General features: G+C 59.3%; 1 protein-coding gene across 1 annotated transcript in view; it reads right to left on the reverse strand.

Annotated features, from left to right (window-relative positions):
- Positions 1–4066: 4066 nt before the first annotated feature.
- Positions 4067–22470, reverse strand: part of LARP1 (La ribonucleoprotein 1, translational regulator) — a 50408-nt gene continuing 32004 nt past the window's right edge. The window contains 19 exon segments of the mRNA XM_038740603.1: positions 4067–4308; positions 5136–5263; positions 5397–5506; positions 5988–6132; positions 6476–6627; positions 6791–6897; positions 7740–7945; positions 8119–8242; positions 8806–9210; positions 9496–9665; positions 10248–10422; positions 10685–10829; positions 11065–11227; positions 11573–11654; positions 11656–11726; positions 13001–13132; positions 13436–13610; positions 14349–14414; positions 15015–15076. Of these exon segments, the coding sequence (XP_038596531.1) occupies positions 4108–4308; positions 5136–5263; positions 5397–5506; positions 5988–6132; positions 6476–6627; positions 6791–6897; positions 7740–7945; positions 8119–8242; positions 8806–9210; positions 9496–9665; positions 10248–10422; positions 10685–10829; positions 11065–11227; positions 11573–11654; positions 11656–11726; positions 13001–13132; positions 13436–13610; positions 14349–14414; positions 15015–15076 (2819 nt within the window). The 3' untranslated portion in view covers positions 4067–4107.

Here is a 22470-nt window from a genome sequence, read left to right on the forward strand (position 1 = left end):
ATAATATTAATGTTATAATACAAGCTCATTCAAGTATTTTACATTTTTTTTTTTTTTGTCCTTTTAAATGTGATGACCTAGCACATGGTAAGGATTATGTACTATCAGCGTAAGATGGGGCCTTTACAGCGGGCGGGATGGGGGATAGTGTCCCTCCCCAGTGAGAAACGGGACTGTAACGAGTTGTGTCTTCTCTGGTCTCTACCATCAATGCAGCAGCTGAAGAGGGTGGCAAACGCACTGAAGAGCCTCGTCAGGGGAGGGGAGGAGGGGGGAAAGGGGGCTGAGGCATTGATGGATTCCACCTGGGGGACGGGGAAAGGAAGGCCAACCCGAATCTCATCCCTTTGCATTTTGGCAAACAAAAAAAAAAAAAAAAGGAAAAAAAAACCAAAACCAACAAAAAAAAGACACACCTGGGATACACGTGCACACAGAACCATGCCCTCTCCATCCCAACCTGGGGAGCAGCTTTTTTTTTCCTTTTTAGTGAACCCAATTACGGAGGAAGGAAAAACCAATCCGAGTAACAAGGCCAGCTTTCCCGTCAGAGCTCGGCATGGCTGTCACAGTTCCCCGGGCTGGAAGGGCCCATTGCTTTCGGTAGTGCATTCTCCACGGGGGACGAGGATGGAGCTGGGACCGGGGCTCTCCCCTCCCGGGGTCCCAATGCCACAGCAGGGTGACGCCCTCCCCCACCACCCCGCGCCGACGGCATCGTCGACTGTCCACCTTTAACGGTCTCATTGGCGTTAGCCGCCTCCCGGAGGGACCCTGGGGGGAGAAGAGGTTCCCTCCCCGCCTGGGGACGAAGAGGAAGGGAGGGGAGGGAAGAGAGAGGAAGAGGAGGCTGCCCCAGCCACCCGGGAAGGGGCTGGGTTTTGTGACTTCAGCACTGGGATTAACCTGGGGGGGTGGGGTGGGAGCTCTCCACCCCTTGGGGGTGTGCTCATCACAGATACATCGGTCCTAAATTCAAGTGTCTTCAGAAAGCGAAGATGTAAACTACTCTTTGAAACATTACCCCTAAAACATAAAAAAACCAAAAGAAACAGAACACCCCTAACACACGCCCCCGTCCACCCACCCACCCCCATCCCGTCCCAACCCCCCCGCAACCTGCTGTGCTGAGATGAAGTGTCCCGACCGCTCTTTTCGGAAGTTTCCACGTGAGGTACCGTCACGGGCCTGGAGGAGACTGAGAGAAGAGAGGTCATGGAGGGGGGTGGGGAGGAGAGACACCGCCCAACCCCCCCCAGTGGGTGGGCGCGAGCACGAGCTTCTGTATTTAAACGAGATTCGACAAGGCATCAATAGCTCAAAGGGCCCCCGGGGCCCTCCCCGCTTTCGATCACCCGGAGATACGGCGGAGTACTCGAGGGGTGGGGTATTGAGGTTTCTGTGTCGTCTTGGTTACGGTACAGCATCGGCCAGCCTTACGGGGGTGGGCAGGGGGGTAGGTGGGGACTGGAGAGGGCCCCGGCTGGAGCCAAGTTAGGGCAGCACCACACCCGGGGGACGGGCCAACGCATCAACTCTTCTCACCGGTCGACCGGCACCCCGGACCTTGGCGGGACCGGAGGGACTGAGTCGCCGACAGTGTCGGAAGAGAGAGAGAGATGCGACCGGGTCCCCCTCCCGCTTGCAGCGAAAAGGGCGAATCCAAGGTGCAGGTGGGGGAGAGGCCACGGTGGCACTGCACTGCCAGTGCCCACAACAAACGACCCAGGGCATTTAGGAAGTGGGAGAAGATGCTCCCCATCGGCCCTGCCCAGTGCTCCCAGGCAACACCCTCTATGCTACCATCGGGCCCTGATCAGCCTGACCCCCAACCTCGCCGAGCCCCTGGGCGGGAGAGACAATCGAGTGGTTTCAAGCGGATTAAACAGGAAGAGTTCTGCTGCCCCTTGGGCTGCTGCTGCCAGGGGCTGCCACTCCCGGGCTGCTTTGCCTGATTCCGGCCCGGCCAAGTCCCACAAGCCACCACTAGCCCCGGGCACGCCTCCGGAATGGCTCTCCACGGCGGACCCGACTCGGACAGCTGCTAAATCAACACCTGCCCTCCGAGCAGGGCTGTGGCCACCGCAAAGACCCTCGGGGAGGGGTGGGGGGCACGGGGTGGCCCCCCCCCCGGGCCAGCGGCAGCCCCCTACTTCCTCAGCCGGGGATGGGAGAGACGGCGGCGGCACTGGGGCCAGGCCGCGGGGGAAGGGGAAGGGCACGTCTCCGACACCAGAAGCCCACCCTGAAGTCCGGCTCATCACCTGCACCAATCCAGCCCCTGGCTGTTTTCAAAGGAGGGGGACGGGGGGGGGGAGGAAAGGGAAGGAGGGTGGGCCCAGGCCCACCAGGCCCACCAGGCCCACCCAGGATGCCGGTTCCACCCGCACTGGGGGCAGACCGGGATGCAAACCCACCGTCTCCAGCTCCGAAGAAGGCTGGGCGCCCGCCGCCAGGCCCCACGGGCAGGCGGGCGAGAGGTGGGCCCCCAGAGTCCCGGAGGCGGCTCCGGGCCGCCTCCCTCTCCCGGGATAAGGGGTGAAAAAGAAGACGACCGCACGGAAAGGGGGAGAGGGGGATGGCGAGTGAGAAGATAGCAAGTGGAGTAACTGTAGCAGGAAGGGCACTACAATAGAACATACACGGCACGTCAGCTTCAACTACGTAACAGCATGTGTGGGAGCGCAGTCCACGTGGCTCCGACGCCGCGCCTCTCCTGGGCCACCATTGCGGGAGGGGTGCGGCAGTGTGCATGCAACTACAGTCCCGTGGAAGTGCTCTCCGGTCAATCCAAACCTAGTCGGCTCGCGGGTGGTGGGAGAAGAGAAGGAAGGGGGGGTCCGGGGGCCGGTAGTCGTCTTCCTCCTCCTCCTCCTCACGGTCGCCGTCCTTCGCCACCCCCTCTCGGGCAGGTGTCTCGGCTCAGGCCAACATCTCACTTCCAACTCGGTCGAGGGAGAACAGGCAGGTGTGCGTCAGACCCCACTCTGCGATAAGGCAACTTTTTTTTTTTTTTAAATATTATTTTCCAAGGAGGAAAGCAAAGGGAAAGACTTTTTGTGACGTTTTTTGGTGGGTTGTTTTTTGTTTTTTTTTTTCCTAGCTTTTGCGGTGGTTTTGTCCTTTTTTTTTTTTTTGTCGTTTTTGTTTTTCCAAAGGGAGAAGAGAAAAAAATAAAAATAAAATAAATCATCTTTCAACAGAGTCTCTTCCCAACAGAGCAGCATCCCACCAGTCTGGGGGGGGGGGGGGTGGAGGAGGGGAGGGCATTTGTCGGGGGTGGGGGTGGTCTGGCCTCCCACAGGAGCAGTCGTCAGCCCGGACCTTGGCACACCCCGACCCCAATCCTTTGGTTTCCTTCCCATATTGTCCGTGGCAGAAGGGCGAGTTCGGGGAAGGGAGAGAAATCAAACGGGCAGCGGCGGCCACAGGCAGACGGGCCCGTGGCTTCCGGGGTCGGGACGGGGCTGGAGCACACGCCGTCCGGGTCCGAGACGGAAGAAGTCGGCCCGGTCGCGAGAGTCGAGGTTTCCACAGGATAACACCGGAGGCCGGGAGCCTCCTTCGCCAGCACTCCTGGGGGGGGCTGCATAGTAGATCTGAAGGTGGGGACCGGGGGGGGGGGGGGGGGGGACGGGGGGGCGGGCGGGAAAGGGAGGGTTCGCACGGGCTGCCAGCTGTGGGTTTGCAGAGTGATTTTGGTAATCCAGACGAACTTCTATCAATAATTTAAAACTTGATATATATATGTATATATATATATATAAAAATCTCTCCCCTCCCCTCCTACTCAGGAGAAGCAAAGACACGAAGAGTCCTGGGGGCGAGGAGAGGAGGGGGGAGGAGCGTCTCTCGTAGGCTCTCGATGACATCCCGCGGCGGAGAGAAGCTTCCGACGGGGTCGACATTCCCTCCCGTCGCCGCCGCCGCCGCCACCGAAGGCCCGGTGGCGGCCGGTCTTCAGGTTCCCACCTTGGTTTTCCCCCAGCCCCCCGACTCCCGGCCCTTCTCTCTGCCCCTGTTCTGGCCGCCCACCCCCCCGGCCCCCCGCTCCCCCCCGCCCCCCGTCCCCTCCGGCCCCGGTTGGAAGCGGCCGGCTCGGCCCCTTCACTTCCCCAGTGTCTGCGTCTCTGCCGAGGCCGTTGCGGAGGAGGTCTGGCTCAGCGTTTTGGCATCTTCCCTGGTGGGCGGGGCATGGGCTTGGCTGGGCCCCAGTTTGCTGGAAGACTGAGACGGGTACCGTTTCCTGCCTTCTCCTCCCGCGGGCGCCGGGTAGCGCTTGTGGCTGCCTTCCTCCGCCATGGGGGGCTGGGGCGAAGCAGGAGGCCCGGCGTCACAAATCGGACAGTCCTCCGCCCCAACCTCCCAACCCGGAGGACTTCTGGCCCACCCATCAGCCCCACGTCAGGTAGGGCCCCATCTCGGCACGGGCTGTCATCATCATCATCATCATCAATCGTATTTATTGAGCGCTTACTGTGTGCAGAGCACTGTACTAAGCGCTTGGGAAGTACAAGTTGGCAACATATAGAGACAGTCAAGGCCAGAGTCGACTTTGGAGAGGTGGCGGAGGAGAGGAGTGGTGCTATCCCAGGGATGCGGCAGAGACCCCGCTTCCTGGGACCTGGGCCGGAGCCAACAGCGGGAGATCCAGAAATTACTGGAAGCGCCCCAGGAACCACTCATCCGGTACTGGGGATCGAAACGCGCCCACCATTAAAAATAGAGTAGGGACGGAGGAAAGCTGAGAACGCTTAAATCGACCGAGAAGCCGCGTGGCCCAGCGGGAAGAACAAGGGCCTGGGAGAGGACCCGGGTTCTAATCTCAGCTCCTCCACTATCCGCCGTGTGACTTTGGGCCAGTCACTTGGCTTCTCCGGGCCTCAGTTGCCCCATCTGTAAAACGGAGACTGATTTATCTATTCTCCCTATCTGGACTGTGACCACCCTGCTTCCCAACTGACGTGCGCCTACCCCAGCACTCGGAACAGCGCTTGACACATACTGAGTGCCTAACGAACACCATAAACAAACCGAAACGGAGAAACACCACGGGCTGCCCAGCTAGACCCAAGCTGCAGTGACTGGGAGAAAACCCTGGGCATCACCGTTAAGGTCCGGGGGAGCCTACTCACATCCACTCGGAAGTCTTCGAGGCGCCGGAATTTGCCGAGGTATTCTTGCAGTTTGGGGTCAATGTCCAGGTTTTTGGCTTTGGAATACTTCAAGAAGGCCCAAAATTTCTCCAGCCCGTACAGCTGCCCTGAGAGGAGAGACAAGAGAGTCCGTGTCAAGAACTGGGGTGATAACACGCTCGCCCGACTCCGACCCCTCGAGCCCAGGGGATGAGCCCGGGCGGGCAGCCAGACCGAGGCAGGGAGGGAGAGGCCCCTTACCAGCTTCATAATCCTTCACCGTCTCATCCTGGAAATCTTTGAATATGTCCGGCCGGAACTTCTTCTCCAGCCCGTAGCTGTAGTATCGGAAAAGGCACTCCAAACCATACCTGCAGGAGGATACGCCGTCACCCCTGGGCCGAGGACTCCCAGCCCCGGTCCCCCTACCCGCCCCCCTCTCCGCCCTGGTCACCAGCCTTCCCACCTCCCTCTCTTGGACCGGCGTGACCGTTCCGGGAACAGACTTCGACATCCCTCCGGTGGATGGGAGAAGAGAGAGGCGGGACCCTGGTCTGCCTAGCTCTCCCATAAAACCTTAGCTCCTCGAGCGCAAGGACCCTATCTTTGGCTTCTGTGGTGCTCATCGGGTCCCTTGGAACAGTGCTCTGAGCAGAGCAGGCACTCGACAGACATAATTTCTCGAGGAAAGCGCAGCCCCCTTCCCAACTCCCTCCATGGCCCGGCCACGCTTGGCCCTTCCCAGCCCCCGGAGACCCAGGAAGCAAGCTCAGAGTTGCCGGGCACCCGAGCGGGCGCCGTCACCGCGCCCTCGGAAGGCGGATTCTCTGCCCACCTACGACCCTGCTCTACCTGTAGCCCTCCTTGCCATCCTCCACGGCCAGCTGCTTGAACTCCTCGTACATCTTCTTATTGAAGTGATCCCGGAGGAAGAAGGACCAGAAGCGGAAGAGGGTATTCATCTCCTGAGACTGGCCAATGCCCAGTCGTTTCCTCTCTGCGCACCGAGGGAAAGAGGGTCAGAACCAACCTCGAGGCTCTGGGTGAGGCCTCTGTTGGACCCCCACACTCCCAACCACAGAGCTGACCTTGCCGTCCCGCCCCGCTCCCCCAGCCCCTAATCAATCGTAATTATTAAGCACTTACTGTGTCCCAGCCCCTAATCAATCAATCGTATTTATTAAGCACTTACTGTGTGCAGAGCACTGTACTAAGCCCTTGGGAAGTACAAGTTGGCAACATATAGAGACAGTCCCTACTCAACTGTGGGCTCACAGTCTAGAAGGGGGAGAGACCCGGGGCCCTTCAAAAGGACGCCCCTGAGGACCCGGGGCCCATACCATTAAGGCAGCGCCGACGATACTTGTGGTAGACGTGTTGTGTGAAGCCGTTCTCCTTGAGGAGCTCGTGGGAAGGATGCTGGAACTTGGGCAATGACTGGGGCGTGCAGCCGTAGCTCCCGACGGCGGGGGTGCCCTCCGAGGGACTCGAGCTGCCGGCACAGAGCGGTGCCCGTCAACGCGGCGGCCCACCAAGAGGCGTGCGCCCGCCCGCCCTCCCGGAATCACCTTGCTCCTCCCTCCCCGAGACTTGAGGAGCTGCACCTCGGAGGCAAGGACCCCGGCCCCCGGCCGCCTCCCACTCTGGCCGAGTACCTGATGGAGGCCGTGCGGGGTCGGTGCTCCCGGGAGTCCATGACCCAGCCCACGTGGCACTCCATGGGAGGGTTCGAGCTGTGCCGCGTCTTCCTCTTTCGGGGCGTCTGCAGAGAGGAGGCGTGTGGCAGCGGTGTCGTTAGCCGCCGCCGGGGCAACGTCAGCAGGCGCCCGAAGGGCTCCGGATGCTCCGTCTTGGCCGTCACACGCCCCGTCCGCGGTCGGGGCAGGAGCGGGCCGCCGGCCAACCTCCTCGCAACCATCTCTGGATTTCTCTAGCCTGTTCCTCCTTGAGACCCGTGGCCCTTTCATCATCATCAGCAACCCCGGGAAGGGGGGGGGGGGGGGGGGTGCTTTTAACGTGGGGGAACCAAGGCCGAAAGGAGTGAAGTGACCGGCCCACGGCTAGAAATCCCGTGAGGCCCGGGCCCTCGAGACCCCAGGACTACTCGGTGCTAACTACGAGACCACGCGACCAACTGTCCGCTGTGTGATCTGGGGCAAGTCGCTCCACTTCTCCGTGTCTCAGTTCTCTCAACTGCAAAATGGGGATTCAATACTTGTTCTCGCTTCGCTTTACACTGTGATCTCCATGTGGGAACCGGTTCTCTTATATCTACCCCGATGCTTGGTCCACAGTAGGTGCTTAACAAATACCACAGCGAATTATGGCCCAAGAACAGCTAGCTGAGTTCCTGAGGGCTGACAGGTCGGCCATGAAGTGCCAGGAGGACGGACACTGGGAAGGCCCCAAAGAGGGCACTACTTTACCCTGCGGAGACCCAGGACCCCAGGTTCCCACACCCGGCTCCGTGAACACACTAAATAAGGCCAGAGCGGAGCCGGTCCGGACACAACTCCCCCTAAAGCTAGCCCCGAGGGCCAGGGGGTCGACTCGGTCACCGGTTCTGCAGGGTGGCCCCAGCCTCGCGCCCGACCTCTCCCTCACCTTGGCGTCTAGCGTTCTGCCCTCCTTCACCACGGGGTAAAACCGGGGAGTCTGCGTCGGGTCTTTGAGCTGAGGGGTGCGCGGGGTGCGTGGGGTCCGGGCGTTGCGGTAGTTTGGCGATTCGGGGACGGTGGTCGGCAGAGAGCGAGCGATGGTGGAGGGCTCGGGGACGCCGAACAGCTTGTTGGCCAGGGCGTCCGTGGGAACTGCGGCAGGGCGGGGGGAGGGAATCGGGGGCAGGTTAGAAGACAGCAGGAGGGCGGGGACCGGTACACCACACACGCCAACAGCCAATGCGACTCCGACGAGTGTCCCCCCTGCCCAGTTCCCTGGGGAACCCGTCCCAGTCCAGGCTGGGCCCCAGCAGCCCTAAGCGCACCTTGCTGGAACCGGGGCGGCCCCGGGGGCACCTCTTGGTTGGGGTCAACGGGGGGCTCGGGGGTCAGCGTGTCGAACTGCTCCCTGCTGATCATGTTCACTTTCTTGAAGTTCTCGACCTCTTGCTGCGGAGAGAGGGAGGGAAAGGTCTCGGGGCTGACTTCCAGCCCAGCAGAGCACCCGGGGTGAATCCAAACCTCGCTGGCCGGGCTGGGGACGCCGCCACCGATCCCTGCGCCTCCCCCTTCCCAGGCTCCTCTCGAACGTCCCCACCTGCCCGCGAACAAGGCCGTCCGGCCCCGCAGCTCTCGCTCCCGGTCGCCCGCGACGGGCCCGGGGCTGTCGGCTTGTCCCCGGGGCAACCGGTCCCTCCCTCTCAAGCCCCTGCACGTTGGAGCTGCCCCTACCCCAAAAAGGGTCCAGATCACTACCAGCCTGGGAGAAGGAAGGTACTGTTTCGAAAACGCTTCCCCACTACCTCCCCTCTACGGGACTTGATTAATCAAGGGCGTTTAACGAGCGCTTAACTGGGGGCAGAATACTGTACTGAGCACATGGGAGAGTATCGGTAGACAAGATCCCCGTCCACAATGAGCTTCCAAGTCTAGAGGCTACTCCCCTCTCCGGTTCTGTCTACACTAACAGGTGGGTACACCCGCTCATTCGCTCCCCGGACTGGCGGCCTCACCTTGATCTGCGAGTACTCGGGCTCAAACTGCTCAGTCCACAGGTCCTGCTCGTAATAGTAGAGGCCGTCGTTGATGACCTTGGCCAGCTCCGAGCTCATCTTGGCGCGGGACGTGTGGTTGCCGGTGCGGTCGCCGCCGGGGTGGCGCCGCAGGTAGGGGGGCGTCTGGGTGACGATGAGGATCTTGTTGACGTCCCGGTCGTCGATCTCGTAGTCGGAGTCCTCGTCCGACCAGTCGGTGAACGTGTTCTTCCGCCCGTCCATCTGCTCCATCTCCTCGTCGAACAGGAAGTCCAGCTCCTCGGGCTCGTCCTGGTCCTTCGGTTTCGGCTGCGGCGGCTGCTGGGCCTGGGGCGGCTGCTGGGCCGGGGACGTCTGCTGCGGAGACTTGGACTCCTCGGACTTCTGCGGCGGGGACGGAGCCGTGGCGGGAGGCCCGGAAGGCCGGCGGGGGAGGGAGGGATGGAGGGAGGAAGGGACGGAGGGACGATGTGCAACCGGGGCCCAAGCGAGGAAGGGGGTCCCGCGTTCAGACCTTTCAGGGGAAGGGCGGGTGGATGAGGACGACTTGACACAAGTGCACCTGCCTGCTCCCATTGAGGTATCTGGCCGGGAGGGGGGATACACCCGAGGCGGACCCTGATCCCCAAAGCCCCCCGCTTCTCCTCTACCTCTCCCTGACGACGCTACCTTGGGCCTGGCTGGAGAAGGCCGGGGCCTTTTCTTCACTTCAATCCAGGTCTCCGAATCCAGGTCGGGCAGGCTGGCCGACAGGCCCTTGGGCAAAGTCTTCAGGTTGCTCACCTCCTCCGTCTTGGTGGGCACGGGGGTCACCGAGCGGGGAGAGCCGGGGGCCGATTCTGTAGGGGACACCCCACTTTGTACTGCTGGACTGCACTGATAGTGGCATTCGTTAGGCACTTACAACGTGCCAGACACCGTACTAAGTGCTAGGGCGGATACAAGCCAATAAGGTCGGACACGGTCCTTTGTCCCCCACGGGGCTCACAGTCTTAACCCCCATTTTCCAGATGAGGGAACAGAGGCACAGAGAAGTGAAGTGACTTGCCCCCGATCCACACAGCAGACAAGTGGCAGAACTGGGATTAGAGCTCAGGTCCTTCTCTCAGGTTCGTGCTCTATCCACCAGCTCAAGGACATCGGTCAGCCTCCCCTACACCCCCTACCCTGCTTAAGGGCCCCAAGGGCTCAGTCCAAGCCCAACTGGAGGACTCAGGACCTCTGTGGAGGTCCCCAAATTTGACGCTCCGTACGCTGGGTCAGGTGGGATGGCAGAGTCCGAGCCACTGACACCTCTGCAGGGCCACTGGGATGTCCCCGCACAGTGTCGTCACCCGGAGCCGGCGACGCGAGCTCAGGTCAGAGATCGAGTGGGCCGGGGTGGATTTCCGCGTCTTCCTTCCCTCCCCCCGCCGCCTCACCTGTCTCCTTCTGGAAGCTCTGCCGAGGGACAAACTCGGGGCAGTTGATGAGCTGAGAGAAGTCCGTCTGGGAGTAATCGGCCATAGGCGGGCCAGGCAGCGGCCACTTCTCCGGCTGCTCCTTCCTCCGGATTTTCTGCTCCACAATCTCCACCACCTTGCTATCCTTCAGGGCCTGCGGGGAGACTACAATCAAGGCCAGAGCCAGGGGAGACCTGCGGGGGCAAGGTGGGAGGGATGACGCAGTGACCCAGCCCGGGACCAACAAGGCGAGACGTGCCGGGAGAGAGTCAGCCACGTCCTACCTCCGTCCCCGGCTCCTGGGCAAACTGGACGAGACACCTGAGCCCAGCTCGACAGTAACCCCAGGGTAGGAAGCCAAAAGCCAAAAGGTTTGAGAGCCGAGGCTAACAGTCCCGGGGAGAGGGGAGCGGCACCTTGACGATGAGGCCCACGTCGGTCGTGAGGGCCTGCACGCGATGGAAGGAAGCGATCAGGGTGATGGGGAGGAAACCGTCTGTGTCCATCTTCCGGCGGAGGAAGAAATCCCTTTCCAAATTGTCCACGCTGAAGTAGTATTCTCTGCATAAACAGGGACGGGGAGTGACCGGACGGCTGCTGGAGGCCATTTCTGAGCCCCAGGGTGGCCACTTCTTGCTCCTCCTCAGCTCCCTTGGTGAGATCGAGGGCAGATACAATGTGGCTCTGGGCTGGGACAACTATAGGGCCTCGGAGCCAGGAAAACGGAGCACGGCCCGAAACAACAGCCGACTGCTCAGGGCCCAGACCCGGCCCTCCCCGGGCCCCGCAGACTTACATCTGCCGCTTGATGTAGTCCTTGAGCAGCTCCTGGTCCACGCCGTACAGCTCGGTGCTGCTGACGTTGTCGAAATAGTAGGTGATGTTGCTGGTGTACTTGGGGGTGCGGGAGCCGTCCGAGCCGTCGAACTTGCGGTAGCCGTACTGATAGTCAAAGTGGGCTGCAGGACGGGGGGGGAGGGGGGAAGGAGGGTGCTGAGCTGCTGAAGGAAGGGGGCCGGGAATCTCACCCACAAGGGCACCCACCGCCCAGAGCCCGGGGGAAAGCTGCTGCCCCAAAGGAGAGGATGGAGATGACAGGGTTGCAGCAGCTGCTGGAGCACATTCTCCGAAGCAGGGGCGGGGACCCTGACGGGATGGGGGGCTCGGGGCCAGACGTGGGGGAGCGCACCGGATCACATTTTCTAAGCTCCCTCCGGCACCGAGACCCAACCCTCTAGGCCTGAGCTCCAGTGTCTGGGAGCAGTGTCCGCCCCGCCCGCGCTGCACGGGAAGAGTTGACCTACTGCGAGCACCTCCCCGGGCGCGCCCACGGCCGCGCCCACGGCCGCGCCCTCGACCCCGGAAGGCTCCTCGCACGGCGCCCCCCCTCGCTCTTCACGCTGGAGGTCTCGTCGTGGTCTGGCCAGCTCCGCTCGTGCTTGTTGTCCGGATGCCAGCCTGATGGGGGACAGATGGGGGGGCGGAGGGCCCCACTCGTCACTCTACAGCAGGGGCCAGGAAGCACCTTGTGCAGAACATGCATGGACCCAATCCGGTAGCTCATGCACGCACACTAATGCAGCTCCCCGAAATGCCTCCTCTCCTATCCCGCCTGAAATCGGTGCTCTGCGAGGGCCCGGATCCCCCGCTCCACCCAGAGCTGGATTAACCCCCACACCCGGGGGGCCCGGGCCAACTCAGTTTCCGGACCCCCGTGTGACAGGGGCCGTCGTCACACTAGGCGTGGCTCCGGGTGAAGGTGTCACTGTACCAGGCAGCTGTTTCATAGCTACGGCTCTTGTTACCAGTGGAGGGAGGAGGAGAAGGAAGGGAAAGAGGTGGAGAGGGGTGGGGCGGCACGAGAGCCTGGCTCTGGCGGAGCCTCTTCCTCCTCTTCCGTTCACCCCAGGGACACGAGAGGGCAGGGCCTACCCAGCTGGGCACCATCAACTGCGGCACAACCCCTCCCTCGCTGCCCACACTCCCCCTGGGGAGGAGATCTTCAGGGACGGGGGATCCCGCACTCCCCAGCGTGGCACAGGTGGACACTGTCCTTCCCCTGCCCCGCGGCAGGTTTGGTCTGGGCTGCGTTGTGGGAGGCGTTTGAACCCCCCCCTCTGCCGGCAGCCCCCCGCGTCCATCCCCGAAGAGCCTCTGAGTCTGGGCATCTCCCCAGCCCCGGGCAGAGGGGGCTGAGGACACCCCGGCCTGAGGGGTGCAAGGTGGGCAGCCCCGGTGGCGCGGGTCTGGTCCCAGAGGTTCTCGGGCCTCCCCTGGGATTCTCTGAGGCATGGGATCCCCAGGCCAGCTGCTCACCACAGACAGGCAGGCAGTAGGTCCCTCTTGGCCCGAGGCCCCAGCTGGTGGTTTTAATGACTCTCAATAGCTCAATAGCCTCGGGTGGTCAGGCCCTAGCCTAGATTAATTCTAGCTAGCTAGGGAGAGCAGACAGTTTCAATGGCACTGAAAGCCACCCCCTCCCTCTGCAGCTTCCTCCCAAGCAGACACCGTCCCCGAAAGCCTCTGAAAGTCACCCCTTGCACACTGCCACCCTGGTGCAAGCAGTGGAGGATGATCCGATGCCAGGGGGCCGGCGGAAGGGGCCCGCTGTTGTTGCCATCACCTGCAGTGCCAGGACACGTGGCACCGCCCCTGGTCCCTGGGCTCCAACCACGCGCCCCCTCCCCCCCCCCACAAATCCCCCCCCGCCTCCTCCCATCCCCGGACGGTACCTTTGGCCTCGCTGCGGTTGTTGGAGGGGTGGCGGTGCTGCTCATTCTGCCGGTTGTTCCGCGAGGCCGTTTTGTCCCTGGGCACTTCTGACTTCATGTCTATTTGCAACGGAACCCACTTGTGTTTGCTCCCTGGAGGACAGGGTGTGCGCGTGAGAGAAGCCCGAGGAAGTTAGCTCCAGGGCACCCTGCCCTGGGCCGGTTTTCTCCCCCTTCCCACCCCTCCGCCCTCCCCCATCTGCCAATTCTCCCTTGGCTCCTGTGCCCCAGCCACTCCTCGATCGCCTGCTGTAGCCCAAGGCACTGACCCCTGGCTGGGCTGGGGGGCGGGGGGAGAGGGGAGGGAAGGTCGGGGCCGCTCTCTGGCTCCGGCTCCCGGATTCCTGGAGAGATCCGCTCCTCGCCTCAGAGGATGGCCACCTGCGGGCCACTCACCTTTCTTTTTCTGCCCAGATTTCTGGCCATCGTCATCCCCGTTCTTCTCCTCTCCGGACTCGTCAGACTTGGCCTTGAGGCTCTCCTTGCTGTCACTCCCATCCCCCTTTTCCTGCTCCTTCATGTCTTTCTTCAGCGGTGGTTTCCTCAGCGGTGGGGGTTTGTGTGGCTGCTGCTAAAACAAGAAGAAACGGGCGGCCCCATCCCACTGTAGTGACTGCTCCCCCTCCCCACCTTGCAAAGCCCACCCACACCCTGATCTCCACACACGTGCCCGGGGCCTGAATGGGGGGGCTTGGGGCATCTCCCCTTCATCAACAGGCCAGAATCCAGACCTGGGCAACCTGGGGGAGACACTGAGGAAGGGGTTTGTCAGGGGGGAGAAGGAAGGGGGCGAGAAAATAGGAGAATGGGGGGCTGTCGGCACCCTGGCGGGTCCACGCTATATAGTGAGGGCTCCCGCTGGGGACCCGTCCCAGAATAGCAGCGCTCAGCGAAGGTGCCAGGCAAGTGGGGAATCCCTAAAAGGAAATCCTCAGCCCCAGGGAACAAGAGCTATTCCTGGCCCCTCGACCTGATATTCAGGCCCCCAAAATGTTCCCGCCCGGAGCGGCAGGACGGGGACTTTAATGGACCGGGAAGCCACCTGGCTGTGCCCGGCCGAAGAGGCTTTTTGGCCGCCCACCCCAAACTGAGAGGATCCGAGGCCTTGGGGATCGCCACCCGATGCCCGGCTCAGCAACGGACAAGCCTAACAGACTCGAGGCTGAGGGCGGGGGGGGGGCGGGGCGGGGGAGGGCGGACCTGCCAAACAAGTCCTTCCTCCTGCTCCGACGAAGAGCGGCCCTAGGTCCTCTGCAGTGTGTGGGCTTGCGTCAGTCCAAAGGGCCCGCAGAGAACTCTTGAGCCTTACCTGGACGCTCTTGTGAGCTATTTCCCCGGGCGTGGGCCAGTTTGTGGCATCGCCAAAATCCCCAACCTGCAATCCAAGGCAGAGAGGGTTTACCGTGGGGAGGGGGCCTGGTCTGCTCGAGGCCGGAGCGAGTCTCCAGCCCCTCCACCCTCTGACGATGCTCCCCAACCGGGAGGCCCGCTACCGATGCTACCAGGGGGGACGGCTACCCTCCAGGAGGGTCCGAGGCTCACCGCGCCCCCTGAACCCGAGGTCTTTCCCCCCGAGCGGCCAAAGGGGGCCCGCGGCCGTCGTCCCCGGCAACCCTACCGGACGGCAACCCTACCGGAGGGCGGCGGGGAAGAGGGGGCCCAACTGGGGCAGTGGTTGGGCGGGCCGGCCCTCGGGCCCTTAATGGGCAGAGGGACAGCTCAGCACTAAACGGCTGTTGGATTGCCGGCGCCCCCGTGGAGACTGGCCACTCCCCCCCCCCCCCACCCCCACCCTGCCAGGAAGGCAGGCCACTTGGACGGTGGTAAAACCAACCCCACGCGGGGCAGGAGTTCAACTCCTGCACACAGTCGGTGTACCCCGCCACCCCAGAACCGAGGCTCCATCCTAGGGGAGCGAACCGGGAGGGGCACGGACCGCTCCCCGGGATTCCCGCCCCCCCCCGCGCCACGGTACCTTGCTGCCTTTGCGCTGTCTGGGGTTTGCCGCCCTCACAACTTTGGCGGGAGTCGCAAGCTCTGCGAACACACAACGGGGAAGAAAACGTTCACAAGGGCGACCCACTGGAGGCCGCGCGGTTCGGGTGACTGTATATATGTTTGTGCATATTTATTACTCTATTTATTTTGTTAGTACGTTTGGTTTTGTTCTCCATCTCCCCCTTTTAGACTGTGAGCCCACTGTTGGGTAGGGACTGTCTCTATATGCTGCCAACTTGGACTTCCCAAGCGCTTAGTACAGTGCTCTGCACACAGTAAGCGCTCAATAAATACGACTGATTGATTGATTGACTTCTGGGTCCCAGCCAGGCCCGGTTTCCCCCCCCTTCTATGCTCGCATCCTCCCCTCTTCTCAAGTCACCCACTCGTCTTGACAGCGGTAACGGGTGGTTTAACCTGTTGGGAGGTTCAGGGGGGTCAGGAAAGCCAGATCACAAACCACTAGTGTTCAGTTTTCCCCCTTACATGATCTGCCAATTACGGCCACATCCACAGTCAAACAGGCTGGTGTAGAGCCTGCCCTTTGGCTAGGCGGCCGGGATCTGGAGCAGAGTCTTCAAGAGAAAGCGGGGGGAATAATAATAATAATATTATACAATAGATTTATGAAGCACTCACTACGTGCCAAGCACTGTTCTCAGTGCTGGGGTAGATGGAGGCAAACAGGTCGGACACAGTCCGTGTCCCACATGGGGCTCACAGTCTTAATCTCCATTTTACAGAAGAGGCAGCTGAGTCGCAGGGAAGTACAAGACGGCCACCAGCCTCAGATTCTCTAGAAACAAGAGAACCCCTCCTATGTGGAGTCGGGGTGGGGGGAGGCTTTTCCAAGTCACTAGGCCACCCACCTTCCAGCTCGGAACAGAATCCCTTAGGTGAGGAGGAATGGGGAAGAGTGGAAATGGGAGATGGGAGGGAGCGCAGAGAGCCAAGTTAGAGCGAACTCGAACAGGTGACCATCTCCCCTGCCACCACCGCAGGAAACAAGGCCATCATCATCATCATCAATCGTATTTATTGAGCGCTTACTACGTGCAGAGCACTGTACTAAGGCCAGACAGTAGATATGTCTCATGGGCCATACCAGTCCCTTCCCAGGAAAGTTACTATTATTATTACTACGGTACTTGTTAAGTGCTTTATTCCGTGTCGAGCACTGTTCTAAGTGCTGGGGTAGATACAAGTCAATCAGGCTGGACACCGTTCCTGCCCCACAAGGGATTCACAGTCTCAGTAGGAGGCAGAATAGGCTAATGGACTCCCCGTTTGACAGAGGAGGAAGCTGAGGCAAAGAAAAGTTAAGTGACTGCCCATGGTCACCCAGCGGGCAACTGGCGGCATGGGATTAAATCCCAGGTCCTCTGACCCCAGACCCGTGCTCTTTCCACTAGGCCACACTGCTCTTTGAGAGGTGGGAAGGACCGTCCAGAAACAGTGTGTGTGTTGGGGGGGGGGATGCTTAGGATTCACTGCAGATTTTTCAGCCTAGCCATTTCCAGTCCACAGCCTTCTACCATCCCTGCACGTGCACTGGAGAGAAAACAGGCCCACCAGCCAGTATCACACACAGAGTCAAGCCACAGAGAAATCCCAAGCCTTGGGTCAGTTGTGTCTCTCACTCCATACACCTCCCACTTGCCCTTGAGGGCTATCAGCCGTCCACTGGCAGTGGAAAATGAAATCTCATAGGCCCCGAGGGGAGGTGGGGGGCGGGCGGCGGGGAAGAGAAAAACGTGGCAACCTAATGACGAAAGCAATGCAATCAGAAAGCAATCAGAGCGTCTCTGAGTGACGCTCTCCCAGCCCCTGACTCTAACGTTCATTCAATCATATTTATTGAGCCCTCACTGTGTGCAGAGCACTGTACTAAGCGCTTGGGAAGTGTAAATCGGCAACATCTAGATGGTCCCTACCCAACAACGGGCTCACACCTAGGAGGGGGAGACAGACAATAAGACCAAACAAGTAGACAGGTGAATAATAATGAAGGTATTAAGCGCTTACTACGTGACAAGCACTGTTCTAAGTCCTGGGGTAGATACAAGGTTGTCAGGTTGTCCCACGTGGAGCTCACAGTCTTAATCCCCATTTTACAGATGGGGTAACTGAGGCCCAGAGAAGTTAATGGCTTGTCCAAGGTCACACAGCAGACAAGTGGCAGAGGTGGGATCAGAACCCATGACCTCTGACTCCCAAGCCTGTGCCCTTTCCACTGAGCCATGCCCCGGCAAACAAGGATCCAATCCCTACCAATGCAGGAGCTAGCTCAGTCAGTGGCATTTATTGAGCGCTTACTATGTACTAAGCAGGTGGGAGAGCCCAAGAGAAGGTAGACAGGTTCCCTGCCCGCAGCAAGCTTACAATCTAAATGACTTCGGCGCTTATTACATTTTTAAGGCACTCTTGATTGGTTTTCCCACCTCCCTGCTTATGTATGCCATCCTCTCTTCAGCTCTCTCTGCACTCTTCACAACCAATCAGTGATATTTGGGCAGACAAGACAGCTTTTTTTGGGGGGGAGGGGGGTGTGTGTGTGTGTGTGTGTGTGTGTGTGTGTGTGTGTGTGTGTGTGTGTGTGTGTGTGTGTGTGTGTGTGAGTGAGAAAAGGCAAGTGAGAAGATTGTAGTTGTCGAGTGGGATTTCAGAATTGGTGAGGTTTTGGAGACTATAGTGACCGGACATGACGAGCTTAAGTGGGGGAGGTGGGGTGGAACGGGAGGTTGGTAGAGTTGAGGAGCGAGAGGAAGTGGGAAGATCGTCGGGAACAGCGTTTGATTGGATAGATCGATAGATGGATATGTTATGTAGATTTATAGTCTCATACTCTTTAAGTGTTGTACAGGCATACCCCATGATACCTCCTCCCCCTCCCCTTCCCCCCCGCCCTGCCTCCTTCCCCTCCCCACAGCACCTGTATTTGTCTGTACAGATTTATTACTCTATTTTACTTGTACATATTTACTATTCTATTTATTTTATTTTGTCGATGCTTTGTTAGGTTGTCTGTCTCCCCCTTCTAGACTGTGAGCCCGCTGTTGGGTAGGGACCATCTCCGGATGTTGCCAACTTGTACTTCCCAAGCGCTTCGTACAGTGCTCTGCACACAGCAAGCGCTCAATAAATACGATTGAATGAATGAATGAACAGGAACGGTCACCAAGCCCCTCCCCACCCCCTACCCCTCACACTCCCAAAAGCGGCCCCTCCCTCATGCTGTGGTGAAGACGGTACTAGTCATCTTCATCCTCTGCCCCTGGTTCGGCCTGGCCTTGCCCAGGTCAGGTTCTGGAGGGTCAAGGCCCAATTTTCCGAGGGACAGACCCACTTTCCCAAAAGCCTAAGCCACTTGTTCCTCACCCGTGTTCCGGGCTGACCCAAAGGTGGTTCCCAAGCGGTCCCACCACTTCATTTCATCTGCACAGACTCCTTTACGCACCAATCTGAACTCTGCTTACGCAGTCAAATGCATCCATTTGTATTTGTAAAAGGGGGATAGTTACCTAACCCATTTTATTTCTCCTCTGGTTTCTCCCATCCACCAATGTTATTTAAAGTGCTTACTATGCGCAGAGCACAGTTCTAAGCGCTTGGGAAGGGCAATTCAGCAGAGTTGGTAGCCACGTTCCCTGCCCACAATAATAATAATAATTGGCATTTATTAAGCGCTTACTGTGTGCAAAGCACTGTTCTAAGCGCTGGGGAGGATACAGGGTGATCAAGTTGTCCCACGTGGGGCTCACAGTCTTCATCCCCATTTTACAGGTGAGGTAACTGAGGCCCAGAGAAGTTAAGTGACTTGCCCAAGATCACACAGCAGACATGTGGCGGAGTCAGAACTCCAAAGCCCGTGCTCTTTCCACTGAGCCACACTGCTTCTCAAGGAGCTGACAGTCTAGAGTTATGGTCATCCTCCCATTCCCTTCCCAAACCTTACTACTTGCCAACTCCACACTCCTGTCACGCAAAACATATGAGAGAGAGAGGAGAGAGAAAGCACGCGTGCATGCACGCTCCACAGACACACGAAACCACCGTCCTTGGATTTCAGCTGCTAAATGGCACCAAAGAGAGGAGAGGAGCGTGGCTATGCCTCTTTGTGCTGAGTCTACCTGGTGTTTTGGCCCACCGTGTTACTGCCACGGGGAGGAAGTCTGGGAAGGAGTTGGGAGATTTAACTGAGATTCCACGACAAGGCTGGGACCGGCTTCTGATTGGGAACGTCCACCACTGGGTGCGGTTTGCTGCAGGGCAAGCCGGGTTCAACGGGCCCTTTAGGAAGGCCGTCCGGGCCAGGGAATGCTGTCTGCGAGCTCTGGCACCTTTGGAAGCCTGCTGCCCTAACCCACGGCCAACTACGGGAGCTGCCCTCCACACACAGCAAGGCAGGACCGGCTGCCCGGTCAACTAATCTTTTATCTTTCCAACTCGCCTCTCGGCACAGACTACCAGGCAGAACCTGGACACGGGCCTCGACCGGTCAATCTCCCTTTCCCGAGGAGTCGAGGTCACGAGATTGTAAGTTCCTTGAGGGGAGGGATCGTGCCTACCAGCTTAGTTCAGAACCCTGCAAGACAAGGGCTCGATAAGCACCACTGACTAATTGGGAGAGGTCTCAGGGAGGCGGCAGCCGGGGAGACTTTTTTCCTTTTCCTTAAAAAAAAGCCATCCTCTCTCTCACTAGTCCCTTTCCTGCACCGTTGACTACCTCGGTCAGGCCGACACACAGGCTGGCCTCGGTACCACGAGGGAAAAAGCCACAGTTCTAACCCTGCGCAAACCACAGATGTCATTTGGGCAGTGCTCACCACAGCCAAAGTGACTGGTGTGAAAACTATCGAGGGCAGGCTGGGGGGAGGAGATTGGAGGTCTTGGGAGAGTTGGAAGAGAGACAAGCTTCCGATTATCTCCTTTCGGGAAGCAGGGACAAGGGGGTCTGACTGCGGGGCTGAGGCCAGGACCCCTGGAAATCCCATGCAATGCTGACTCACTTATGCAGGAGTTAGAAGGGGGGGAAAAAAGGCAGCATGGGGAGACCCAGAGGTAGGAAACTCGTTCCCTCCCCACCCACTTCCTCTACCTTCTCTGCCCAGTCGGAATGCAGGGTGGAGATTTAAATCCCAGAAAGCACACCCAGAGAACACACGAGAAAGAACATTTCTGCTTTCCTCAGAGCAGAAGGGAGGTCACGGGAGACCGTGTGGGCCGGCTAAGGCCCGTGGGCAAGCAGCGAACAGGTCACGTGAAATTAAATATCAGCCCAAAGTACATCATCAATCGTATTTATTGAGCGCTTACTATGTGCAGAGCACTGTACTAAGCGCACGCTGGGTCCTCCAGTCCGGCTTGGAAAGGGGAATGGGCTCGATTCAGGAGGCTCTTTTTATTCACCCCACTTTCAGCCCCACAACACTTCTGTGCATATCCAAACTTTATTTACATTAATGACGGTCTCCCTGTCTAGACTGCAAGCTCACTGCAGGCACACAACACTGCTATCAACCCTGTTGCACTGTACTCTCCCAAGTGCTTTAGTGCCGTGCTCCGCACACGGTTAAGTGCTCAAAAAGTACCACTGATTGTTCACTCTGTACACCCGCAGCGGGATAGTTTTTAATCCCAAGCAGGTCACTGGGCCCCCCATGCACGCTACGCTGAAGGTCCCAGAGGGACAGGCCCAAGGGATCCCAGGGGGCACTGCCAATAGCGAAGCAGCGTGGCCCAGTGAATCAGAAGGTCGTGGGTTTTAATACTGGCTCTACCACTTGTCTGCTGTGTGACCTTGGGCAAGTCACTTCACTGGCCCACAGTTCCATGTGTAAAATGGGGGTTAAGACTGTGAGCCCTATTTGAGACAAGGACTTCGTCCAACCCGATTATCTAGTACCTACCCCTGGCGCTTAGAACAGTGCCTGGCACATAGTAAGCACTTAATACTATTATTATTATTATTGTTATTATTCTTCCTTACCGGAGGAAAGGCACATAGTAAGCACTTAATACTATTATTATTATTCCTTACCGGAGGAAAGGCGCTCCGGCATGTCTACCCAGAAAGCTGCCGCATTCAGTCTTCTGTGTTTTAATCCCGTGCGCACACACGTGTGCGCGCACGCACACCCACCCACCCACTCCCGGTACGCCGGCAGGACTGTGAGCAAATGGGGTTACTGACTGTTTGGAGGTGCACGTCAGCGGGACGCAGGGTCAAGAGAAAAACCAGCAGCACAAGATGCCAGCCTGCCTGGGGGGAGGGAAAGAAGAACCCCGCCCAGAGGCACCCAGCCCCACACACTGCCGGCTTTGATAGAGCCGCTCCTGAGGGGACGGGGCGGGGTGCCGGCAGCTGAGGGAGGAGGGAGCCACAGATAGATGCCGACGGCCTCCCGGCCTCCCTCCTCCCGGCCAAGCTCTGGCCCCCGCTTTAAGTAAATAAGGCCAGTGAAGGCCGCCTTCGAGCAACCTTGGAGGGGACACGAACCACCCTGAGTGAGCAGGGTGGAGAGATCCTGCCCCTCCAGGACCTACGATCTCAGACGATGGGCTTCTAAAAATAAATCTACGGCAGATTTGACCGGAGCACTTAAAACCCCCCGGACCGCAGCTAAGTTTCTATCGGTTCAAATGGGCAACTCGTACCCCTAGGGAAGTTCCAATGCTCGACTAGAAAATGGATGTTCCGAACGGTCAGCTGTCTGAACTGAGGAGAGATCAAATGATCGGGGGCAGTGGGTGAAAGGGGAAGGCGAGGGAACGGACCGATACCGGACAGGTGCTGGTTCGTGATCACGCCACCCAACTGGGTTCAGAGACGTGAATTTTCAAGGACCTGAATCAGACGCTGATCCTGTTTTGGTCGGACTCTCCTTTCTACAGTCTTCCTTCCCGGGGCTCCCTCCTCACTCTGTACAGAGGGGATGAATGGGTTTTCCTTGCCTGCTTTCCAAACCCCGAAGACCACTCCAACGCCGTGTCAGGCATGGACCTCGTAACACCTATAACACATTGCTGGAACAATTTAGGTGTGACAGCTCTGAGACAAGTGACATCACCTCCCTGGCTCTCCTCTGGCTTTCTGCCCCGATGAGGCGTGACTTTTCGGGACAGTTTACTAGGTCTTCCCCTGCGGCATGTGCCTGATTCCCATGTCTTGGCCCGGAGAACCCCCAAGCTTGGTTCCCTCTGCCCACAGACCTCGGGAACCCGAACGGACGGACCCCCAGTGGGCTCTGTGCCTGGCTGGAGGGGCTTAGTAAGGACGGACCTTGGCCTTGGGTTGTGCTTTCAGGGGTGCCCTGTGATGGTCTAAGAGTCCCGAGAGTCCTCCGAGGCCACCGCCACCCATAAGGGAAGGCGCTGGACACGTCTGGTAGCCCTCCCCCGCCACCCCCCACCCTACCGCCTCCCTGCCCCCA

This window comes from Tachyglossus aculeatus, chromosome X1 (assembly GCF_015852505.1).
Source record: "Tachyglossus aculeatus isolate mTacAcu1 chromosome X1, mTacAcu1.pri, whole genome shotgun sequence".
NCBI classification, from domain to species: domain Eukaryota; kingdom Metazoa; phylum Chordata; class Mammalia; order Monotremata; family Tachyglossidae; genus Tachyglossus; species Tachyglossus aculeatus.